General features: G+C 41.5%; 1 protein-coding gene across 2 annotated transcripts in view; it reads left to right on the top strand.

Moving 5' to 3' along the window:
• Positions 1-23,600, top strand: part of SRBD1 (S1 RNA binding domain 1) — a 759,215-nt gene that overhangs the window by 74,794 nt on the left and 660,821 nt on the right. For both annotated transcript variants that reach the window (XM_069234013.1, XM_069234012.1), the window contains exons 2-3: positions 228-295; positions 13,826-13,988. In XM_069234013.1, coding sequence (XP_069090114.1) covers positions 228-295; positions 13,826-13,988 — 231 coding nt within the window. The remainder of the gene's footprint in view (positions 1-227; positions 296-13,825; positions 13,989-23,600) is intronic.

Here is a 23,600-nt window from a genome sequence, read left to right as displayed (position 1 = left end):
TATCTTTCCTTAATGACAATAAAAGGCTTATCGTTTTCTTAAAGAATAACAATGCCTGGGCATTCTGTTTATTCGGTGTCGCCTATGCTGATGAACTTTATATTATTATATCACTTTGATGAAAAAAAAATATAATTCTGATTATTCATTATCCTAATAATATGAAAGTATATACATTTTGTAACACTGCAGCTCAAAAAAGCCTAATCTATTTTCATTTATTTTAGGGGTGTGGGGCAAGAAGAACAACACGGCGGCCTTTAGTTCAGGAGAAAGAAAAGCCATCATATGTTGTGTAAGTTTTTGACCATTATATTAATACTGCTGCTTCGTAATAGATATGTTAGCACGAGGTGCTTTATTTCCTGCTGTTCTCCTTAAAATGTTAAAGAGATTTTTAGAACCTGCTTTTTAAAGATTTTATCCCTGCTTGTGCTTATTGCTTTCACTAACCTATTAACTTATATAGGTTTTCAGGCTTGTACGTGTTTTCTCTCTCACTAACCTATTAATCTATATAACGATTGCAGGATTGTGAGTGTTTTTCAATGCAGAAAGGCACCCTAGAATCCCTTCTCTTCTCTTAAGTGTACGTGAAAGTTTTGCCCCGTAAGAAACTTAATGCAAAGCACTTCCCATGCTTTTGGGATTGTGTATTGCATGGCACTCATTTATATACATTGATCCTTGGATTTCCCTTAAGTTTACATGCAAGACGTGGGCTACAAGTAAGGCTGGACAGGTGATTAGCCGGGGGGAAACCCTCACCCCAAGTATATACATAGCCACAGCTGGACTACAGTTTACCTAAGTATTTCTCAACTGACCTAATTTTCAGATTGAAGAAAAAACATGCTTATTCTCACCCACCAAGCCCAGGTGCGTGTGGAAGATGTTGGGAGGATCTCCATTCTGTTTGAAAGACCCAATAAAAGACAAACAGTAGGGATAACATGAGTTTATTAATTGGGTTAAAAGAGGGAAAAAGCAATTTTTAAATCCAAACATTTCTAGTCACATAATTTCTAGGTCGTCAGCAGTAAATTGATCCCATAGATTTTTGAAGATTTCATCACTTGACGATTCAGTTTTTTGGGACTTTGAAAACATCTATTCCTTTAATCTTTTTCTTCCTCCTTTATTTGTTTGACGCTGCATCTAGCATGGACCTAAAAAAGAAGTCCTGCTGCAGAGAGTGAGACTGCTCTGGACAATTATGCGTCATGCAATGCTGCCAGTATGCTAATTTGTTCTGTGTATTCAGCTTTTCTCTTGCCTGTCTAAGGGTAACAGTCCTCATGTATTCTAGCTGCATTTTACCATGACACATTTATAGTTTGGGTGTTGGGTACTAGATGTCTATAGATTGAAGTACTACATTGCCTCAAAAGTTAGTAGAGCATCCAGCTGTGAAATAATCATAGTGATAATTGTAAGTAGCACTTTTTATGCATTTTAGTGGGCAGGTGTGCACCTTGTTTTATGAGGTGGCAGCAGTGACACCAGTACTGCCTGTGCGCGCTCTTCTGTGCCTAGCTGACAATTTTCTGAAACACAGAAACAATAGTAGACTGTTCTATAAGATAAGATAAAGCAGTGCATTTTCCACAAGGCCCACGTACCTCCATTTGTGAATGTGTTAGTTAGCAGTATATTGTAGAAACTCAAAATTAGCAATAGCTCTGATAAAAAGAAGGGACCTGATAGCACACGTTTATCATTGGGTCCCACTAACGGGTGATGTTTTGGATACGATGGCTTTTCATGGAATAAAAAGAAGGTATTTGGTTTTGATAAGACAAAGTAGTCTGCTTAACCTGGTAGAATGATGGTCAACCACCACCTCTTAAACCCTACCACTTTGCTGTCTCATTTATTCTTCAGCCTCGGATGTACTCCCATTTTAAGCAGCCAGCTGCATCTTTACATCTTTAGTATCTTTCCACTTAAGTATCTTTCCAGTTACATGACGCCTCTATGTTCAAGGTTTATGGGTCACATGATTTACATGAAGCACCTGACCAAGGGCATTGATTTACGTACCAGAGACTGTACTCAGTACAGCAATATGGAGGGGTTGCCTTATGTCATTGTATCTAAGAAATGTGATAATTATAGATGGCTCATTCAGTCACTCTATTCTGTTTCTGTGTTTGAGTTGAGAATTTTTAAATGGTTGATTTAAACACACCAGTACCCTTCGACAGTGTTCCCCAGCTGATGTATGTGTTCAGAGAATTAGGACTAAACACAAGTTATCTAAAAAAACTGGGTTAAAGAGGCATTGCTTCTAAGGGTGCCCCCCCTCCCACACACAGATACAGTTTTAGTATGAGGGCTGAATAATTTTACGATTGTCATTCCACGGTACATACCTCGTGTAGCATTTCTTACAGACCCGACTCTAGAGATGCAAAAAATTGCAAACCTCGTTGACAGCTTACTGATTTATTGGTGTAGTGGAGGAATTACGGGTTATACTGCTATATATAGAGCTGTGGTGGTCAATGATTGGTCTTCTGCCCCAGTTAACCAACTGTCAGCTGGAGTGCGTAGATTCACTGTGTGCAACAAAATATTCCTCCATTGTGTGTATTGAGAATGTTGTAACTTGAAACTACGTCAGGCCGTGGAAACCATAGCATGGGCATGGAAAGAAGCCACGGTATGATTTACTTGAAGAACATGTTAAACCGTTTGTTTTCTAGTGTTAGCATCTGAGTTCTGGAGCATCTTTAGTGTTTGTCTCCCCGTAAAACAAGCCAAGCTTTAAAGCAAGACTGTTAAGGGAGTTATTTTATGAAGGTTACAACATTAGCGTTACCATGAGAATTGAATGAAAAGCTGCATTGTTAAGGTCTTTCAAAATTTTATGAGCTAGCAACACCTTCGCCTGCCAAGGTCTCACGGCTAATACCCATGCCCACGAAGACTGATTATCGTGGTTCCAGCAGCTCCCCTTTTTGCAGAACATTCTTGCGAACAGATCAACATGCCATGGAGCTTGGGGCACCATTCTTTCATGCCTGGACCAAAGGAGTTTCCTATATTAGGCTTCTCCATCAAATAGCTTGGGAGCTACTCACTGGTGGCGTTCCAATTACCTGTGAGTAGCTTGCCTGCATGCAGCCAAGTCTACTGAAGAAGACTCTTTTTGCTTGGTTGAATTATTATTTATTTTCCAAAATTGAAAAGCATGTATTTGTGACAAAAATATGTATATGTTCAGAACTAATATGCTTAGCTGATGTTTGGAAATAAGTATCTGGCTCTCTAAAATATATTCAAACCCCATAAATGAGTAATAAATCATGAGGTGTTGGGGAGACACTACCAAAAGTTACTACCTTGGTGCCAGGGGCATTGCTGCTATTACTTTCCTATTATCCTGATTCATTCCAAATTGATAAAGCCATTTTCATGTCACTGTTGAGAGACTTGCCTGATGCACTGAGATAATCACTGTTGGTTATCTTGCATGGCGTGGCCACTAATGTGATCTTGTTTGAAGTGATCACTATTATCAAACTAATAGTATTAGTAGCTCAGTATGATTTTCATTGAACGTAAGTAGCTCTAATTACAAAAAAAGTTGGAGAACCTTGTCCTATATATTCAGCTTCCCTAGTGTGTTTTTTTTAGTCTGCAGAGAATGTAAAATGGCCATATATCTTGTCTCTGCTTTGTGCAGTTTTGACTGTGTGTCCATGGCATGAAGGTAACAACACTCGTTCATAGTGTAGCTATTCATTCTCTTTCAGGGCCTCTACATTGGTACATTGACCTCTGTAAAAAAATGGTGTCAATTTGTTGACTGTATGTTTTGGCAAGAGTCCTGAGATCTTGGATGCTGGTCTAGCTTGCAGTTACTTGCTGTTGATGTGTCCGTTGTGTCGGAATAGTCAATAGGGCCTATGATCTAAAAATTTGCCATGGCTGACTTTTCAATCTATTTCAGATCATGCTCTGATCTATTTAGCAATAAAGAAATTGTATTTTGCTAACTGCATGCCTCTATTAGCTTGTTTTCATTGGTTCCTGTTGAGCCCTTGTGGCTGGCATGGGCTGAACCTGGTTTTTCTCATGTTATTAGTAGAATGTTTAAGAATGTAAGTTTCTTGTGTTACAAATAATTAAATAACCACTCTGTCCAGAACCATTTGAAATAATTGTGCTCTTGTATTTCACAGTATGTGATACAATTCCAAAGTAGAAGATCGCCTTTAATCATCAGAGCAGTGTGGAATTATAGCCAATGCCGCAGCAATTTACGGAATGATGGAAGACTTCTTAATGGATCTACCCTCTGAATAAACTTTAATATGCAATATTAAAAAATATTTTGGGAAGGGCTATTTAGTTGGCTAGAATATACATTACCCTTGAGTGTTTTGAGATCTTTCCATTCTGAATCTCCATTCACTGAGTGCACGATATTTACCTTGGTACAAGACAGTGTAGTGGATGATAAATTTCCTGATCTCTTTATGATATACAGGACTTTGTGCTGGGTTGTGTTTTGCCCACCCTTTTGAAAAGCTTATTTAGAACCCTTGGTGATCTTGGCCAACGTGTGATTCATGTCAGAGACTTTAACATTGGTCTTCTGTTCCAGCCTAGTCTGTCTAATTTCAACGACAGTTGAAGAATGCTTAGTGAATGTGAAGGCCTCTTCTAATATGCACATTCAATATATCACCGCTAGTAAGAAAAGTGACATTTGTGGCATAATTCATCTCCTGGATGGTAGTGTTGAACAGGTGTACTAAATACATTTTTTGAATAACATAACTTTGTTTCTTTGTGAACATTCTAGGAGTTATGTTGTCATGTTTTATGCACCATCAGTAGAGTAGGTATCTCTTGTTTTAGCAGACAGCACAAAGAGCAGAAACCTTTGCCATCCATGCCAAAAAAAAAACTTTCACAAACAAAAATTATCGGGAGCTCTCTTTTGGACAGAACCTAAGGAATAATTTTAATAATGGGCTGAGTCAGTGACATTTGAATGTTTCATGCAAGGTATGAAGTGGAATAACTGGTGGTGGTGTAAGTTTGAAAGGGTTAGTTCTCAGTATGCAACTTGTGGTTGAAATAGGCCTTCTTGATTGGATTCTCAATCGCGTGTTTTATTTTTTTGAAGCTTTGATCACATTCAGCAAACCATTGGGAAGAAAATTTTTTGTTTTGTGAAGTCTCTTGGAGCAATGAGGAGATAAGAGCATAAGTTGAAGCCATTACGAGTACATTGGGGAACTCTGATGATACCGAAACCTACTATACATGAACCAAGGAGGTTCTCTGAATCAGAATTCCCTTTCTTAGGATGGTTGTTTTACTTCTCATATACAATTTCACTTTCTGGCGAGAAATATTTTCCATAATTTTATAATTTGTTTTCTCCTCCAATATTCTGGTAAAGTCCTCTAAGTCTTTAAGAAAACCCCTCCCTAAGGCGCATGATGTTTTGCATGCGATATGGAGACTGGAACCATTGGTATGATGTGGGAATGGTGTGCATGTTGCAAGGAAAAGGTGGACCCACCATGGTCTACAGTAAATGGGCCACCGAGTCCCCACCCTTCTTCTGTAGACTCTTTGCATATTGTGTTATCCATGTCTCCCTCTGACTGCCAGCACCCCTTTGTTTTATACTTACATGCTTGCTACTGTTCTAGCCTCTAAGGACCTTTCTTTACCTGAAGCGCTTGTCTGTCACCTAACATAATAAATCGATGTGAGCATTTTACAAGCCTAATCTGTATAAGAATTGCATATGCCCAGTGTCTGTGCACTAATGCGCTACAAACGGAGCACGTCCTATTGGAAGGAGAAATAGCAGTTGTATGGAGAAACGAAAGGTAACGAAAAAAAAAACCTAGTGAACATTCTCCTCTTAAAGAACCTATTAGATTATCTGCACTTCTACTTAGGTTGAGCCTTTCTAACGGCTGCAAAGGACCATACTTAGTGGTCTATCAATAAAAGAGCATAAAAAAGTAACATTGATATGCTTGAGATGTCAGTTGCAAAAGAAAGTTTTTATTTGTAACAGTGCTGGACATATACATAGTGTTTTGGATACCAAACATACAATACCAACATGGAAGCAGTAAGCCTGATCAAAGGATAGAGTGAGCAATCCGATCTGTAAGCTATTGAAATACTGTTAAATAGAATATACAAATTGAGTTTTTGCTACAATTAGACTGTGTGCCCCTGTAAGAGTCCACATAATGTTTTCTGCATACAGGAAAACTTTCAGCTAACCAGCTTCTGCCTCAATGCTGTGGATCTAATGCAACTTTCTGATTGCTACTGCTAAAGGTCCTAGCTTAAGAAAGGAAGAGGAGAGGTTGCCTGGCGCCGTGCTGGACATTGAACATCTTCAAAGATGAATCCCCCAGTGTTAACTGCAGCAGTAGGATTTTGATTAAGTCAGCCAATGTTTTGGAGAAATTTAGGTCTAAAGACTTAAGTCTTTAATAATAGGGCCATTCTACATGGTCAAAGGCTTTTTGGCATCAAGCGAGACCACTAGGCTCTCCCGCTGCCCTTGTCCTTGTTTCAAGATAAAGTGCGTAAGGGTTCAGAGATGGTGGGTCAAAGATCTGCCTGGAACAGGACCCACCTGGTTCTTGTGCACTAGCTGTGGCTTGAACTTTATCAGTGATATGGAAGTATTTTAGCTAGTATCCACATGTCTGTATTAAGAAGCAAAATTGGCATACATCTAGTGCTTAGATGCTGGATTCTGTTTGATTCCAATATTAAGGAGAGAAACACCTTATTCAAACTTGGGTCGTAAGCTATCATTAGGTGTGGATTGACTAAAACCCTGCTCTGCAATGAGACTATGGCAGGGCCAGTAATTGTAAAGAATTCAAGGAGTAGTCCATCTGATCTAGAAGCTTTGTGGGCATTTCTTAAATTGCCTCTGAAATTTTCTGTTTTGTGATTTCTATTTCCAACAGTCCTACTGCTATTTGGGTCAGATGTGGCAGGCACACACTGCCTCTAGGAAAGCGGTTTCTTGTTGCATTGTATCGTCCGATGCGGAGGAATAGAGCAAAGAGTAAAATTCTTTGAATGTTGCTATTATATCCTGGGAATGAATAACAAGGCTCCTTGTGGGGTTTGTTCTTTAGGCTGTAGTTGATTTTAATTGCGACACTCAGAATTGTCAGACTGTCTCCCTTTGTTCATAGTTCTTATGTTTAAGTCATGTTAAAACCCATTCTGCCTCTGATGTGAAAATGGAGTTTTGCTCAAAGATTGCCATTATTATTTGATTTAATATGTCTGGTGTCATCTGCCTGAAATTTTCACACACAAAGCTCCTGGAGAAGATGGCCTACCACTTGAATGCTGTGAGATCAGCATGCAGTTTCTTTTTACCGAACAGTAGCCTTTATGTCCCTAGATTTAAATGTGAGTAGTAATTGATCAGGAAGTCTCCCCTGGCTTCTAAAATAAAGGCTCTTGTGCCCTCCCAGGCCGGGAATATGCAACACACGGAGCTATGTAGCAGATATTCCTCAGCATAGTATCACACAATTGCACTCTGATTACGTCATAACTATTAATAACCACACCTTAACACATACCAGCCAATTACATAATTCCTCTATTGAGTCTGCCTAGAAACGCGAGGGTCCTAGCACACATAGTTTCAAGACATTACATCACCCCTCCCGTGTTAAATAAAAAGTAGAAACAACAGTTACACTATATTTCTTCAATAAGTCATCGAGGCGCTCGCACTAGTCGGCCAGATCGAGTGGTACGAGATAGTTGAGATGCACTCTGGTTGTGCACCAATTCTGATGCTTGAGCTGGACTGTTAGGTAGGGTCGCCTCACTCATAATTGCAGGAGCTGACGAACGTTGAGGTGGTAGGTGTTTAAAATGTGACGAGTGATGGACTATCTGCGACGATGTGCATCACCATGTGCCCCTTGTACATCACCACCCTCAGAGGATTGATAGCAAACAGAGTGTCTGTTTCCTCTTCTGTTTTTGTTTGACCAGGACCCAGTCACCCTCATAGAAGATTGTTACTTGAGCCCGTTGAGGCTGGTCGGCATATGTTTTCATTTTGCACTTTCGAGAAGTGTCTGTGACATGAACCTTATCGGCATTCAAAGGTCAGTCCACTGTGGCAGAGTGATTCCATTGGCTGTCCCAAATATCAAGCTGGCAGGACTCTCACCAGTCATGGAGTGAGGAGTTGAACCCTGGTTTAACTTGATTGCCTCCAGCGATACTCGTTGAAAGACCCTTTTAAGCATACTCCTGAATCGTTCAACAAAAACATTGGCTTGGGGCCACAGACGTGTATTCTTTTGATGCTTGACATTTAGTCTCATTAGAAACTCCTTGAATTCTTTGCTATTGAACAGTGGACCATTGTCATATTTGAGAATGGCGGGAATACCCCACTCTGCAAAGATGTCTCCAGCCTCTTGATGACCTTGTCATGGGTTGTTGATGATAGCTTCTCTACTAAAAGAAAGTGTGAATACTCATCTATGACTCCCATGAGATGATGTCTGTTTTCTAAGGGCCCAAAGAAATCAACTGCAACTTTTTCCCAAACTTGTGCAGGAAGGTCAGACATTGCCAATGGATGCTGTGTCTCCTTTGTGGAAAGATAGTTGCAAAGATGGCACTCTCTTAATCCCAACTCGCTTGTTTTAGCACGGAAACCACACTCTGTCTCTCAGAGCTCTTTTGGTGGCTAGAATGCAACAATGTACTTCATGAGCTAGTTCAATGACTTGCTGTCTTAGGCTCTCAGGTATGAGGATTCTCGAGCCTCTCAATAAACCAACTTCCTTGATCACGTACAGTTCATCTTGTGCATTTTTTAATTTTTGAAATTCCACATCGTCAGCAGTAGGTTGAGTGCTCCTTTTCCGTGATTGAGTTGAAATTATGTCTTTGAGGGTAAACATGTTCTTATCGGCATTAGTAGCAGCAATAATCAGTTCAAAGGACAAGACTGCTGGGGTGCTGAACTTCACGATGAAGTTAATGTACTCCTCAGCCCTTTTGAATGTCATACTGAAACAATGTAGTGTCACTCATAAAAAGTAAGCAACAAGGTTTTGATCTTTACCTGGCTTGTGTACAATGGCATAATCATACTCTTGCAGTTACAACCCCCACCTCCCAATGCGAGAGGGCAGCTTAGCTTTCAGGATTCCAAAAATAGTGAGCAGTGCATTGTAGTCTATAATGATAGTGAAACGTTTCCCATATAGAAACAAAGAAAATTTTCACAGGCCCACGCTACAGCCAAACTCTCCGTCTCTGGCTGAGAATAAGCACGTTCTGTGTCAGACAGGCTTCGACTGACACAGGCCACAATGTGTCTCTGAGCATTCGGATGACCATTATGTCAAGCAAGGATTACCCCCAATTCCATGAGGTTCGCATCTACTGTGATCTCAGTTCGTATGCTTTTTTTTTTGAAGCTTTGATCAAATTCAGCAAACCGCTGGAAAGAGACATTTTGTTTTGTCAAGTCTCTTTATGGGGCACTGAATGTAGCAATAACTGGCCATGCCTAAGAAGGATCGCAGCATGATGACATCTTGTGGGGGGAAGTAGCTGACAGTGCTTACACTTTATTGGGGTCTAGAGTTATTCCCCCATCAGAGGTAAGTCCCCAAAGAACTTAAGTTTGGCATTGTGAATGGCATTGTGAAACTCACACTTGGCTGTGTTCAGAGTGAGACCTACATCAGCAATTAACTGGCACACTTGCGTAAGAGCCTTGTCATGCTCCTCCTGCATTGCTCCGAATACCAGTATGTCATCACTGTAATTAAAAGCATGCTTGGCAGGTTGAATTATTCGACGTATAACATCCTGAAATATTTCTGAGTTAACTTTTCATCTCTCAATTTCTTTGTTGGCCTAGTGCATATCAATACAGATGCGCACTGCACCTCCACTGTCCTTTTTTGGTTCCGCTACTATGGGCGAAACCCATGGTGTGGGACCGTTGGAGCACTCAATTTTGTCATGCTTTAACAACATTTCTAGTTCTTTCTGAACAGCTTCTTGGAAGTGAAAAACAATTCTGCGGTTCTATTGGGCAACAGGGCGAATGTCCGCATTAATGTAAAGTCACACTTACATTGCTTTGAGCCTTCTTAGGCTATGAAACATTTATGGAAGCTGACCTACAATTTCAGATTGAGTGTGAAGTTGAAATTGAGAGATATCAGTCCCATGTCCGCAGCAGTGGCAAAACTAAGTAGGCATGCACTGGACGAACTTCATTGAAGAATGTGAATTGGCACCTGCACTGATACTGCTTTATGTTGCTGTGATTGACCATTGACTCTGTAACGGTTTAGAAATAGCCCGCGCGTATACCTTCGTGTTTGTTGGTTTGCGGCATGGCACAGGAGATAGGCTATTGAACTTTTCGACTGGCATAATGATAATGGACACACCTGTGTCTATGATAAAGGTTATGGAGCAACCATTGACTTTTATTGTAATCTTGGAGCAGTGTCCAAATGAATTCATTTATTTCGTTTGATGGTTTGTCTTTTGTTTTTCCTTGCAAGCAGCCAAATCAACATGAGTCTGTTGTTCCTTGGTTGACATTCTCATTGCACATCCTTCTTCTTCACTGGGGCTTGATAATGATGTTGAAGAGCCTGTTTAAGGTGAGCTTGACAACGATCAACTTTATCTGGTTTATGCTTGTTGTAACTGGTGTTGCTTTTTGGCCCTGTTGGCGTAGTGAGATGCTTCTGGAACCTTCTGGCGTTCATTTGCTCTTTTCGCTGTGATGTATTTGGTTTCTCTTTCGCTTTGCAAACCATTATGACATTTCTTTCTTTCTTGCAACCTTTGCAAGTCTGTCCTATGGCTTGACATTTACCTTCATTGAGAAATGAAAACCCACATCTGAAACACAACTTTGTATTCCTCAAAGATGTAGACTGGCATGCATCCTTCCTGTACTAGTGCTTGCTTTTCATGACCTAGGCTGATCCATTACTTGCTATTCCAGCTTCCATATCAGCAGGTTGTCAGTCTGCTCTTTTATCAGCTCTTGCAGACATTAATATTTTCTCTAGACTGAGCATCTCTCTCAAAGTGCATCTTCTGAAAGAGTCTGAAAGACAGCCATTGATAACTCTAAGACTTATGGCTTTTTCATTATTGAATTCAGTAAACTTGCAGTGTTTGATATGCACATCAAGTCTTTCAACAAAGTCATCCATTTTTTCACCAGCTTGCTCTCTCGCTTGATTGAAAATGTACGTTTCAAAGTCAACATTCGGCATTGGATTGAACTTTGAACCCATTGCTTCCTTGATCTGATGGTAGGATATTGCATCAGTGTGTGAGATTTTCTTCAGCATTTTTTTTACTCCGTCACTGGCAAGGTTCAGTGAATACTTAATGATTTTCTTGCCATCTACTTCTTCTAGGGCATCTGTGAAGTCATTCAACAGCTTGATCCATGCGGTCCATCTGTGGCCAAAAGTTTGCTTTTTGACGGTGTCGAATGTCGGTGGTGGTTCTAGAAACACTGCTGCATCGTACCTCGCACTCTTTTCTGCAGCCGTTGAAAAATTTGCTATTCCAATGGTATTCGGTGAGTTGGATGCCACTCACAACTGTGCGTGCATCAGCTTCTCATCCTGGCTAGGTTGTCACACCGGATTCGAGGCTGTGTGGCACTTTCTTGGCTCTTGCTGATAGCCAGGTATGAAATTACAAACATACTTATCACTTCCTTTAGCGTTTACTCTCCATGGATGATGGCTCTGTGTTATGACGTGACACAGTATCTCTTCTTTCAGCCTTCGCAACAGATTCTGGTGGGCTTGCTGAATGCTCTCCACTGCAGGGCCTTCAACTTCTTTGAGGGACATATATGGGCTGGAGTGGAGCTTTGACTCCACACACGCCAACTTCAAATTGATTCTTATTGAATTGGGCGTATGTAGTATGCACCAGGCAGTTTGGTGGCTGCAAGCTCTCAGGAGAGCAGTCTCATTTCTTCGGGGCACTGATCTCACCTGCTTCACCAGTTGTAGCATCCTCCCCAGCTCGGGAGCATACAAAGAGCACACCACACACTGAGCTTTGCAGCAGATGTCTTTATTCCTCAGCATATGATGACATACTGCACTCTGATTATGTCATAACAATTAATAAGCACACCTTAACACCTTCCAGCAAATTAAGTAATTTCTCGTTTGAATCTGTCTAGAACCATGAGAGACCTAGCGCCAGTGGCGTAGCGTGGGGGGTGCAGGGGGGGCCGGCCGCACAGGGCGCAACATCTTGGAAGAGACTCGAGTGCTAAAATCCACGGGTTAGGGGGCGCAAATTACTTGCCTTGCCCCGGTTTAGGGGGCGCAAATTACTTGCCTTGCCCCGGGTGCTGACAACCCACGCTACGCCACTGCCTAGCGCACATATCCTCACAGCACTACAAAGACTTATACTGATTAGCAAATATCGGCACAGTCAATGTTACCCACTTCCATGTGGCAGCCTTTGTTAGAAAGCAGGTACGTACCACACCAGTCATGACTCTGGGAGAGAGTAAAAGCCATGAGATAAGTTGAATTGTCAATTTTCTGCCTGACTTCTAGGAGTGCAGCTGCTAGATTTTAATTTGCAGTTTTCTTATTGTTATGCTGGCTGATGCAAGTAGGTGAGAGGTGGCTCACAATGATCCCCATGTGTGGATCTGGCAGCATCAGGCACCACCCCTACTCTTTACTGTCTGCCAGGAGGTAGGGGAACCAAGTCATGCTCAGAAAACCTCACTGACCCTGAGAGTAACTGCCAGTGTGGGTGGGACTGTGATCCCGGGGCAGGCAGGAAGATGAAATGAATGAGATTGCCAGTGTTCGATCAGATCAGCAGTTGCTCTGGCGGCACGTGTGTTACCCTTCAGGGAGCAAGAGGGGATTTCTCGGTGCTGTTAGTGAAGGCTTGGGTGTGCGTGACGCATGTTCCACTGGTTGTGTATGAGTCAGTACAGCCACTTTTGCCTACTTGGCATTGTATCAGCGGGTTGGCTTGAGCTTTAGTTGATGGCAGCTCTCTTTTTCGGTGCCAAGCTCCGCCTCCTCGTCTACCTATTTGTGAAAACTTTTAAAAAAACATTTAATTTAAATTAAGCTAGTTTGCTCTATTCTTAATTAGTTCCTCACCTAATCAATAATTAATCTTCTGGTCACAAGGGACTCCATTCCAACACTCCTCCTGTTTCAGCAGTTTCAGCGTTGGAGTAAAAAACATGTCTCAATCAACATTTGAGAAGCATTTGTCACTTTATAAATCCAATGTACTCTAAAACAACATGATGTAATGTTAGTAATGTGGTGCTGCTGCAGTATTCACGTTATTTGTGCTTGTTTGTTGCATGTTGTCGAAAACCAAACGTTTTTACCAACAGGAGGGGACTTTAATTTCCTTAGTGTTTAAGAAAGAACCTTTGTGCTTTTGCAGTCAACTATAACTACATTTTAAGAGTAAGCCCGCCAAAACTGCAGTGCTCAGTACAAAAGATGTGAACGGCTTAGGGCTCAGCCCTAATGTGGAGCACCGGGTTTATCACTACATAACTGTTTAATGATTGTAAGTGAAATCTACCTATTTTTAGCAAACATTATTTTATAGAACTGACTACCAATAAACAAGGTTCTCTATGGAAGGTGATGGATGGGAGTAGTTCTAGAGAATATGCAATAAGATCAGTGCTTATAAAGTAATTCGTATAAAAATAACGACAGGTTTTATGTTTTGATAACTTGTTTCCAAATGGTACCAGGTCCTCCGATTCTGATTCCTCTGATGATGACGATGAATGGGAACCAGAAAAAAAGAAAGTTGGACCTAAGAAAAAAACTGCTGTATCAAAAGTTCAAAAAGCAAGAGCACCAACAAAGAAAACACCAGTGAAAAGGAAACCTGCTGCAACCAGAAAGAGAAAAGTAAGGTTATTCTAATGAAACACTGTTTTAGATTTACAAGGAAGGAATCTCATTTTAGATTCTCTATTCGGATTGTCTTTAGTGTCATATATAGTAAATCCTCTGAGTTTCAACCTCATATTTTTGAAAATGTCCCTTTTCTTCAATATTGTAATGACCATGCCTGTGGCTAACTCTTTTTTACTTTTGCGGACGTGTCAATGTAATTATTTTTAGAGGAGCCTTCCACTCAACGTCCGTGAGTCACCTAGTTATCAACTCATCCTGCTCACCTTACGAATGCTTGAATTAAGGGGACTGTCTGCAGGCACTGAAGTTCTTTGAGTAGTCTGGTATAACTACAGGGAGTGCAGAATTATTAGGCAAGTTGTATTTTTGAGGATTAATTTTATTATTGAACAACAACCATGTTCTCAATGAACCCAAAAAACTCATTAATATCAAAGCTGAATATTTTTGGAAGTAGTTTTTAGTTTGTTTTTAGTTTTAGCTATGTTAGGGGGATATCTGTGTGTGCAGGTGACTATTACTGCGCATAATTATTAGGCAACTTATTAAAAAACAAATATATACCCATTTCAATTATTTATTATTACCAGTGAAACCAATATAACATCCCAACATTCACAAATATACATTTCTGACATTCAAAAACAAAACAAAAACAAATCAGTGACCAATATAGCCACCTTTCTTTGCAAGGACACTCAAAAGCCTGCCATCCATGGATTCTGTCAGTGTTTTGATCTGTTCACCATCAACATTGCGTGCAGCAGCAACCACAGCCTCCCAGACACTGTTCAGAGAGGTGTACTGTTTTCCCTCCTTGTAAATCTCACATTTGATGATGGACCACAGGTTCTCAATGGGGTTCAGATTAGGTGAACAAGGAGGCCATGTCATTAGATTTCCTTCTTATATACCCTTTCTTGCCAGCCACGCTGTGGAGTACTTGGACGCGTGTGATGGAGCATTGTCCTGCATGAAAATCATGTTTTTCTTGAAGGATGCAGACTTCTTCCTGTACCACTGCTTGAAGAAGGTGTCTTCCAGGAACTGGCAGTAGGACTGGGAGTTGAGCTTGACTCCATCCTCAACCCGAAAAGGCCCCACAAGCTCATCTTTGATGATACCAGCCCAAACCAGTACTCCACCTCCACCTTTCTGGCGTCTGAGTCGGACTGGAGCTCTCTGCCCTTTACCAATCCAGCCACGGGCCCATCCATCTGGCCCATCAAGACTCACTCTCATTTCATCAGTCCATAAAACCTTAGAAAAATCAGTCTTGAGATATTTCTTGGCCCAGTCTTGACGTTTCAGCTTGTGTGTCTTGTTCAGTGGTGGTCGTCTTTCAGCCTTTCTTACCTTGGCCACGTCTCTGAGTATTGCACACCTTGTGCTTTTGGGCACTCCAGTGATGTTGCAGCTCTGAAATATGGCCAAACTGGTGGCAAGTGGCATCGTGGCAGCTGCACGCTTGACTTTTCTCAGTTCATGGGCAGTTATTTTGCGCCTTGGTTTTTCCACACGCTTCTTGCGACCCTGTTGACTATTTTGAATGAAACGCTTGATTGTTCGATGATCACGCTTCAGAAGCTTTGCAATTTAAAGAGTGCTGCATCCCTCTGCAAGATATCTCACTATTTTTGACTTTTCTGAGCCTGTCAAGTCCTTCTTTTGACCCATTTTGCCAAAGGAAAGGAAGTTGCCTAATAATTATGCACACCTGATATAGGGTGTTGATGTCATTAGACCACACCCCTTCTCATTACAGAGATGCACATCACCTAATATGCTTAATTGGTAGTAGGCTTTCGAGCCTATACAGCTTGGAGTAAGACAACATGCATAAAGAGGATGATGTGGTCAAAATACTCATTTGCCTAATAATTCTGCACTCCCTGTATTAAAGAGTGTGAAGCTGAGGATCCAAAAATATCTTCCTTGAAGCGTTAAGATTTAAAATCCTATGTTAAAATGTGTACGTTAAAAACTGCTGTTCTGTATGGCCTACGGATTTAATGTCACCTGAATACCACGATCCTTACATTGCCTCCAGTCACCAAGAAAGCGTAATTCAAATTAATTCAAAGTGCCATGGTCCTTCGTTTTCTATTTCAATGAGTGGTTTTCAGCCTTGGCTTTCATTTTTCATGTTTTTGAATGCGCTGTGCTAATGCACTGCTTCATAAACCAAAACTCTGACACACTGATTCCCAAATGTGGAACATTGCCTTTTCTTCCTGATCTTCTTTTGGCCCCTACACATCCATTATTTAGCTGCTCGGTAGATATTATCTGAGACCTGCAGCCAGTGAACTTTGGGGCAAACTAAATAAAAAAGAACACTGGGGACCTCTTGAATTATTGCATGCTTTGGACATTTAGAACAGCTCACACATTAGTACTGCAAGTGAAGATATGCATGCCAAGCATCATTTTTATTGGTAAATTCCATGTAACTCTTTGTTGCAGATTAGTGGGTGTTCAGACTTTTGTTAGTTGGTTTGGTAGTTTTCTTTTACCTCCTCAACTCATTTTCTCATACCAATACTTACCCCTATAAGATGCCCAATCTCTACCCAGGCATTACATGACCTAGCTGGTACCAACCAGAAGTTCTAAAGTAAAACCTCTTCTAACACCCTCCCACCCCTTCCCACCATGCTGATGATAAAGTGGGTCGGAGCCCAAAACACATCCTGTTCCTTTCATCTGCTCTGTTCACAACAGACTTTTGAAGCCTCTTTGAACTATTTTTCATGTAAGCCCTGGGAGACAGGGCCTCTTGGGGTGTTGAGTTTGAGGTCTGACGTTCTTGTCCTGTTAAGTAGGATGCTGAGTGGGGCACAGTATCTGGACTTTTAAAGGTTGAGTATAGGTTGCGTTTTATGCTCCCCTTATTTTAAATTCCCTTTTTAAAGGCGGGCCTTTATTTATTCATGTATATTTGGGGAGAAGAGGCTTTACATATTTCTCTGGCTCTTTTGAAAGATCTGGTAGCGTTCCCTGCTAGTACTTACTGGGTCAAGTATAAACAGCGCAACAGTCTTCCTCCAAGCAAGCTCTCTCTACAGGTCAAGCATGAGCATTGCCGAGTTGCATTGTGGTCAGCCCTGCTGCTTCTTTTTGCGTCATACTTGTGCAAGAAGTCAGCGGCTGCAGTCTGGCGTTCTGTTCTTTCCTACCCACAGAGGGATACCTTTATTTTGCCAGTGTCCTCAGGAGCGGCCACATTCAAGAGTTTAGCGTCTTCTCCTCATTGGAAACACGCCGGCCACGGTCTTCCAGTATAGCGTCATATCTAGCTGGCTATAGGTATGCTTGTATACTCCATGGCAAGAGGTTGATCTGCCTCTCTTGCCTGGTATCCTTAGAGCTAAATTACAAGCAAATTTATTTTTACACTGAGTTCCATTTTCCAGGAATATCTTTGATGCTTTGTGTTAAAAAAAACCATAATATATATCCATCCAATCGCAAAAGCTCCTACTGGAGTCAATATCCATAGGGAGTGGGAGCATCCACGCAAGTGGAGTGCGCTGGCTGCAAACTTGCAATCTTCAATTGAAAAGTAAGGCAGTCACTCAAGAATGTTGTGCAAGCAGTATTTACTGCAACATAAACATGCCGCGTTTCACCCGATGCGCGGGCTGTAGTCAAGCCTGTGCGTCTTACTTTTCAAATGAAGACTGAATATATATATATATTTTTTCCATTGATAAAGAGGAATCTTTATTTTTCCCTGCTGGCATTGGATTTAGACAGACAGACAAGGGCCCTCATTTTGCTTAGGATTGAGTTCTTTCGGTCTTGAATCTTGGATCATAGGAAGCAGATGTCCAAGAGATGACATTGCAGAGATGCCCATGTTGATGGCAAGAGACGCAAGCAGGTAGGTAGTGCTTCTTTCTTTGTTTCTAAGGGCTTTGGGCTCACTGAGTGCCAGTTGCGACTTCTGATTACCTCTTTGTCAGGCGCTCTTCAGAAATCGACTGATAATTCAATTTCTCAGTATTCACCTTCATCTCACTCCCATCTGTATTTGTTAACTTTTCATCTCCTTCTTTTGCTTCTTCATGGCCTTCCCCTGAATATGAGGATTTTGAGGTTCCAGTTCCTGAGACCACTCCCAAGAGTAAATTTATTTAGAAATCTGATCTGCTGACCTTTTCCTGTGTCTTGAGAGAACCGTAATGTTCCCATGGAAGATGAAATACTCTTTCTACTGGTATAGTTCACCCTCCAACATGCCTGGCTATCACTAAAGAGATTTTGGATATTCTCTTGGGAGAATGGAGGAATCCAGAGATGGTAGACCTTCCCAAATTTCTCACTTCTTTGAGGAATGGGCTCTCAGGATCGAATTTGGCTCTTTGTCCTGCTGCATGTGCTGTCTGTTCCTCTCAGTCTCTTGTCAAGGACTTTCAATACTTAACTTCAGCCATTCAAGAGGGACTGGAGTGTTCAGAATTATTTTAACAAATAGGAATACAGCTACGTTTTTCGTGGCTGTCTCTTTTGATATTCTGAAAGCTTCAGCTTCTTCTATTGCTTCTTCTGTCGCTAGTTGACTACATATATATCTGAGAGACTGGAAAGCCGAAGGTGCTCAAAAGACTGGATTAAATCACATGCCATTTATTAGGAATAAGTAGTTTGGTGACCATTTTGAAGATACGCTCTCTAGAGCTTTTAAGAATCAGAAACATGCTCAGTTATTCAAAATACAGCCCAAGAGAGATCCTCCTTGCAAGGGACCTAAAAGTAGACGCCAGCAGGTATTACTGTTCCAATGAAGAAACAAGTATCGGCCTTTTCCAAGTAGGCAGAATTCAAAACCTCAGCCTCCCCCTTCTGCGAAGCCCAGGTAGCCTTCCTGACTATGCTGGGCTCCCAGTGGGAGGATGCCTTTTTTTTTTCTTCAGCAGCAACAGCAAACTATATTAGACTTCTGGGTCTTATGAATAATAGAGAAAGATTATACATTGGATCTTGCACGTACTTTTCCTCTCTTGGGGCCGGTCCATTCTCCATTTCAAGGAGATGCTTTAAAGACATCAGCTGTCGCTCAAGAGGTTGCAAAGTTGTTAAAGAAAAACATAATTGCACCCATTCCAGGGGATCAAAAAGGAGAAGGATTCTATTCCACTGTATTTTTGATACAGGAAGCTTCAGGAAAGTTACTGTTTAAAGTGAACTTAACTTAAGTAAATTGAATGTGTTTCTCATAAAGACTTGCTTCAAGATGGAGATCCTTTAGAAGATAATTCCTCTTATCCTTCCTGGGGAGTGGATGGCAGCGTTGAGTTTAAGGGATGCTTAACTTCACATTCCAATTTACCCTCCTCATAAATAATATCTCCATTTTTGATTGGAGGGTTATCACTGGCAATTCATGGTCCTTCCTTTCAGCCTCTCAACATCTCTGAAAGTTGTCACTAAAGTTCTGGCTCCAGTACTGGCTTATCTCCACATGCTGGGCATCCTGGTCTACCCTTACCTGAACCCTTGCTTCTTCATTCCCCTTCAAAGACTGTTCTTTGAGTTCAGGACAAAATTGCCTGTCTGGTTCTGGAGGACTTTTGTCTTCCGATAAATTTGGAAAAATCACACCCTTATCCCACTCATAATCTGGAGTTAATCGGTGCCCAGACGGATCTCGAGATGGTCAGTCTCCCTTACTCCAGAGCACACACTTTACAACAGAGTCTGATTTTTCTAGGAGAGAGGTCAAAAGCTTCTGCAAGACAATGGCTACGCCTTCAAGGTAACATGGTATGATGATCTTATTTCTATGAGAAAGCAGCCTGTATTGACCTATTGCTTTTATCTTCTTTTTATATTATATCATTCTTCTTTTTCTTTTTACGGGTAACCTGTGTGTTCGTGGTGCCCTGGGCTCGGCTGCATCTGGAGCTGCTTGTTCGGCATCTGCTGTCACACTGGAATCCAGGATCTCAAACCTTGAAGCAAATGCTGCCTGTAATGACCAAAATCAGGCAACCGATGAAGTGGTGGCTGTGCCCTTTGTACTTAGCAAAGAAGGTTCCCTTTATCCCTTCCCTCTTCCAAGATGCCAGCAAGGTGGGTTGGGGAGTGAATTGGAGGGCGTTCAGGGTGGTGTATCTAGCACTTCATCGCTTCTTTCATTTCCTGTGAATGAGGCTGTCTTAGTAAGGACAGATAACACAGTTACAGACTCATATTTCAGGATACAGTCTGGGACAGAGTCCCAGTCTCATGCCAATCTCGCCTTTAATATAGTCAGTTGGGCAGAAACTCATTTATTGTACCTTTCAACTATGTACATTTGGAGGAAGGACAGTGTTTTTACAGACAGGTTAAGCAGAGTTTTTCCTTCTCCTCAAGACTTCTGCTTGGATCCTGGTATTTTCAGCCAAGTGCATCAAAGGTTTGTCACACTACTCATATAAATCTCTTTGTCACCTCAGAAAACTCTTCCGCCTGGCATAGCATTTCAGGCAAGGTACCAGAATCCAAATTGTTTGGGAATAGATGTTCTCATCTGCCCTTAGCCCTCTCTTCATCTGTATGTCTTCCCTCCCTTTACTATGGTACCAAGAATATTGGCCAGAGTGTGAAAGTGGACCTTATTTTGGTGGCTCCCTTTTGGCCAATAATGGTGTGGTTTTCATTTTTGAGACTAGGGGCAAAGACACGCCCATTTCCCCTCAGGTCTCCTCTTCTTCCTCTGGACAATTGCAAGAGGGTGTCTGGATGTCTCTGATGTAATGGTTATTGAGAGGAGGGGTTTGAAATTGCAGGATCTTTCTTTCCCAGTGACAAGTTCAATACCGCAGTCAAGGAGAATCTCCATTAGGAAAATGTATGATCTTCATTAGACATCTTTTTCAAAATGGTGTTTGGCTAGATCTTGGAACCCCCACTAACTGTGAATCCTCTTAGATCCTACAATTTTTGCAGGATAGGTTTCAGAAGCATTTGACGGTTGTTACTTTATGTGTTCAGTGGGCAGCAGTTAGTGCTCTTTGGGGCATCCCTAAGATGGACTCTTTAGGTGCTAGGCTCTTGAAGTGTTTTTTCCTGAAGCGACCTAATAGCAAACCTTCCACCCCTTAATGGGACTTGCCTTTGGTCCTTAAACCTTTGAGCCCTTAGGCAGTGGATTTGTAACACTTATCTTTGAAAGTCTTGTTTTTGGATACCATAATGTCAACTCGTAGACTAGGTAAATTAGGATCAATATCTATCAGCCCCCCCCTTATTTAAGATTTGTTTTCAGACAGATTAGTTCTTAAGTTGGTTCCTGGTTTTATTCCTTAAGTTTTTAACTCCCTCCATCAGGAACAAGAAATAACTGTGCCCTCTTTCTTTCCTCAAACTCCACCTCAAAGTAAGAGGCCATACACACCTTGGACGTTGAGGGTGGTGCAAATCATTTTGTCCAGATCACAGGATTTTAGACAATGTGAGAATTTGTTTGTCAGTTTTGGTGTTCTCTGTCGTGGACAGATAGCTTCTACTCCTACTCCTACCCTGAGTAGATGGATTAAATGATTGATTACTATTGGTAGTTCTTCAGAAAATGTGCAGGTGCTGTATGATCCAGACATAGAATGGTAGCTTCCAGGGCAGAGTTTGTTGGAACTTCTGTTCTGGACATTTGTAAAGCAGCCACTTGGGTCACTCATTCTACTTTTGTCTCTCATTACAGCTTGGATGTGGAACGTACAGATTACTTAAAGTTTGATCTAGGGTTTTGGCTGCTGCTGTTTCTTGAACAACTGTTACTTTTTGGTTTACAATAAAACAGTTTGCATCAACCAAGAGTTTGCCTGATTTACTGAGGGTTCTGGTTGTTTTTGCTCAGCTACGATTTATTCCCATAGGAGTAAGTAGTGGTACTAGCAAATAGGTTGAGGAGGTAATGATTTAATTACTTACTGGTAATCTTCATTACTCCGATTACTTTTTTTCTTGTACTAGTACTTACATCCATCCCGCCCAGTACCCATTTCACATCCTGAATCCCCCTTGGGGAGGTTCAGGATGTGTTTTGGGCTCCAACCCCTTTTATTACCAGCATGATGGGAAGGGCTTGGGAAGGGGCAGAGAAGCCGTTTTCTATACACCTTTTGGTTTGTTCCAGCTTGATCATGTGGTGCCTGGGTAGAGGTTAGACACCTCATAGGGCTAAGTATTGGTACGAGATAAAGGTATTCGGAGTAGTGAAGATTACTGGAAAGGGAGAGGCAATATGAATCACACAACCATGAATTCCTCAGTTTGTTTAGCTTTCAGACATGTTTGATATTGGTAACATTCCATATATACAGGAGTCCGTTATAGAATATACACCCGTCTTGAATATGATTTTTGTTTTCTCAGATCTGACTTGGCCTGGCTGTAAATCTAGTCACACATGTCCAGTTAGTTATGAGCAATAGACCAAGAGTGGTAAAATGGGATGATGCCACCTGTTTGAAATTGGGTAAATCTTTTGGGAGGGGTGATTCCCTTACCAACTAAAAAACACACAATGCAGTTAGATCACAACACAGTTCCCTACCCCTCGTAGCAATGGTACGTGCAGCAGTCAATTCCCCCAAAGGAATGAGTGTTAAGTTCATGCAAAAGCATGCAACATTTAAATTAGGCAAACAAGTGAATTGCCCAACCAATTTAGAAATGTAAATAGTAAATGAATCAGCCACACAACAGTTAATATTGGTTAAGGGAACCATACATGCGTTGTTTTAGTGTTCAGGGAAAATGCCCAAAAAATCACCCAGGAATGCAGATCTAAAAGCCACTTTCAGTCTGTTCACATTACTCAAAAATGGCTACCAGAGGTCTCCCTTGCACCAGCAATGAAAATGAGAAAAAGTTACCAGAAAGTTGCTCTGCCTCCCAGCGGTTGATTCAGAGTCAATAATCTACATTGGTACGTTCCAATTCTTGCAGTCTTCCAGATGCTCTTCTAAGGGACGCCAGTCACAATGCCCAGCTTGAACTTTTCCAGGCTGATCCATGTTCAGCATGACCAAAAATCAGTACCGGGGATCCATGCTTCTGGGGCACTCAGGGAAGGGTTGCACTTCCAGCACTTTTCAGAGGACTTTTCTGTCCGAACACCTATTGATGATGTATTGTTGCAATATTAAGCGTACTTGATACATGTGAAACCGGAGGTTCAGATATTTGGTGTATGTGCTTGGCTGAGGAGCCAATGGGGTGAAGCTACGTCTGTGGGATTGACTGAATGCCTTTAGGTCAGAATTGCCTCTAAACTGTGATAATCCTGCAATGCTGTTTAGTCTCAGTTGATCTGGGATAGCCGTTCCCTGGGTCTGTTCCTAAATCCAGTCACTTAGGTACCCAAGCATAGACAGAAGTGGGCTGCCTCCATTGCCTTAGTGGGACCTCACTCTTGTCAGATTACGACGACAAATTAATCCCCACCTACATCCCTACTATGGAGTAGTATTATGTAGTTCTAATATGTATATGTCCAGAGAGGGGCCAGGACCTTTACTAAAACAGCCTGCATGTCGTTTATCGCGAGCGTTGGAGCGTGATCATTAGGGCTCCATTCGTTTTCGATACTCATCCATCTCCTGCATGCAC

Source organism: Pleurodeles waltl, chromosome 5 (assembly GCF_031143425.1).
Source record: "Pleurodeles waltl isolate 20211129_DDA chromosome 5, aPleWal1.hap1.20221129, whole genome shotgun sequence".
Taxonomy (NCBI): domain Eukaryota; kingdom Metazoa; phylum Chordata; class Amphibia; order Caudata; family Salamandridae; genus Pleurodeles; species Pleurodeles waltl.
The sequence above is the reverse complement of the archived record's forward strand: the minus strand, read 5'-3'. Positions and strand labels throughout refer to the sequence as shown.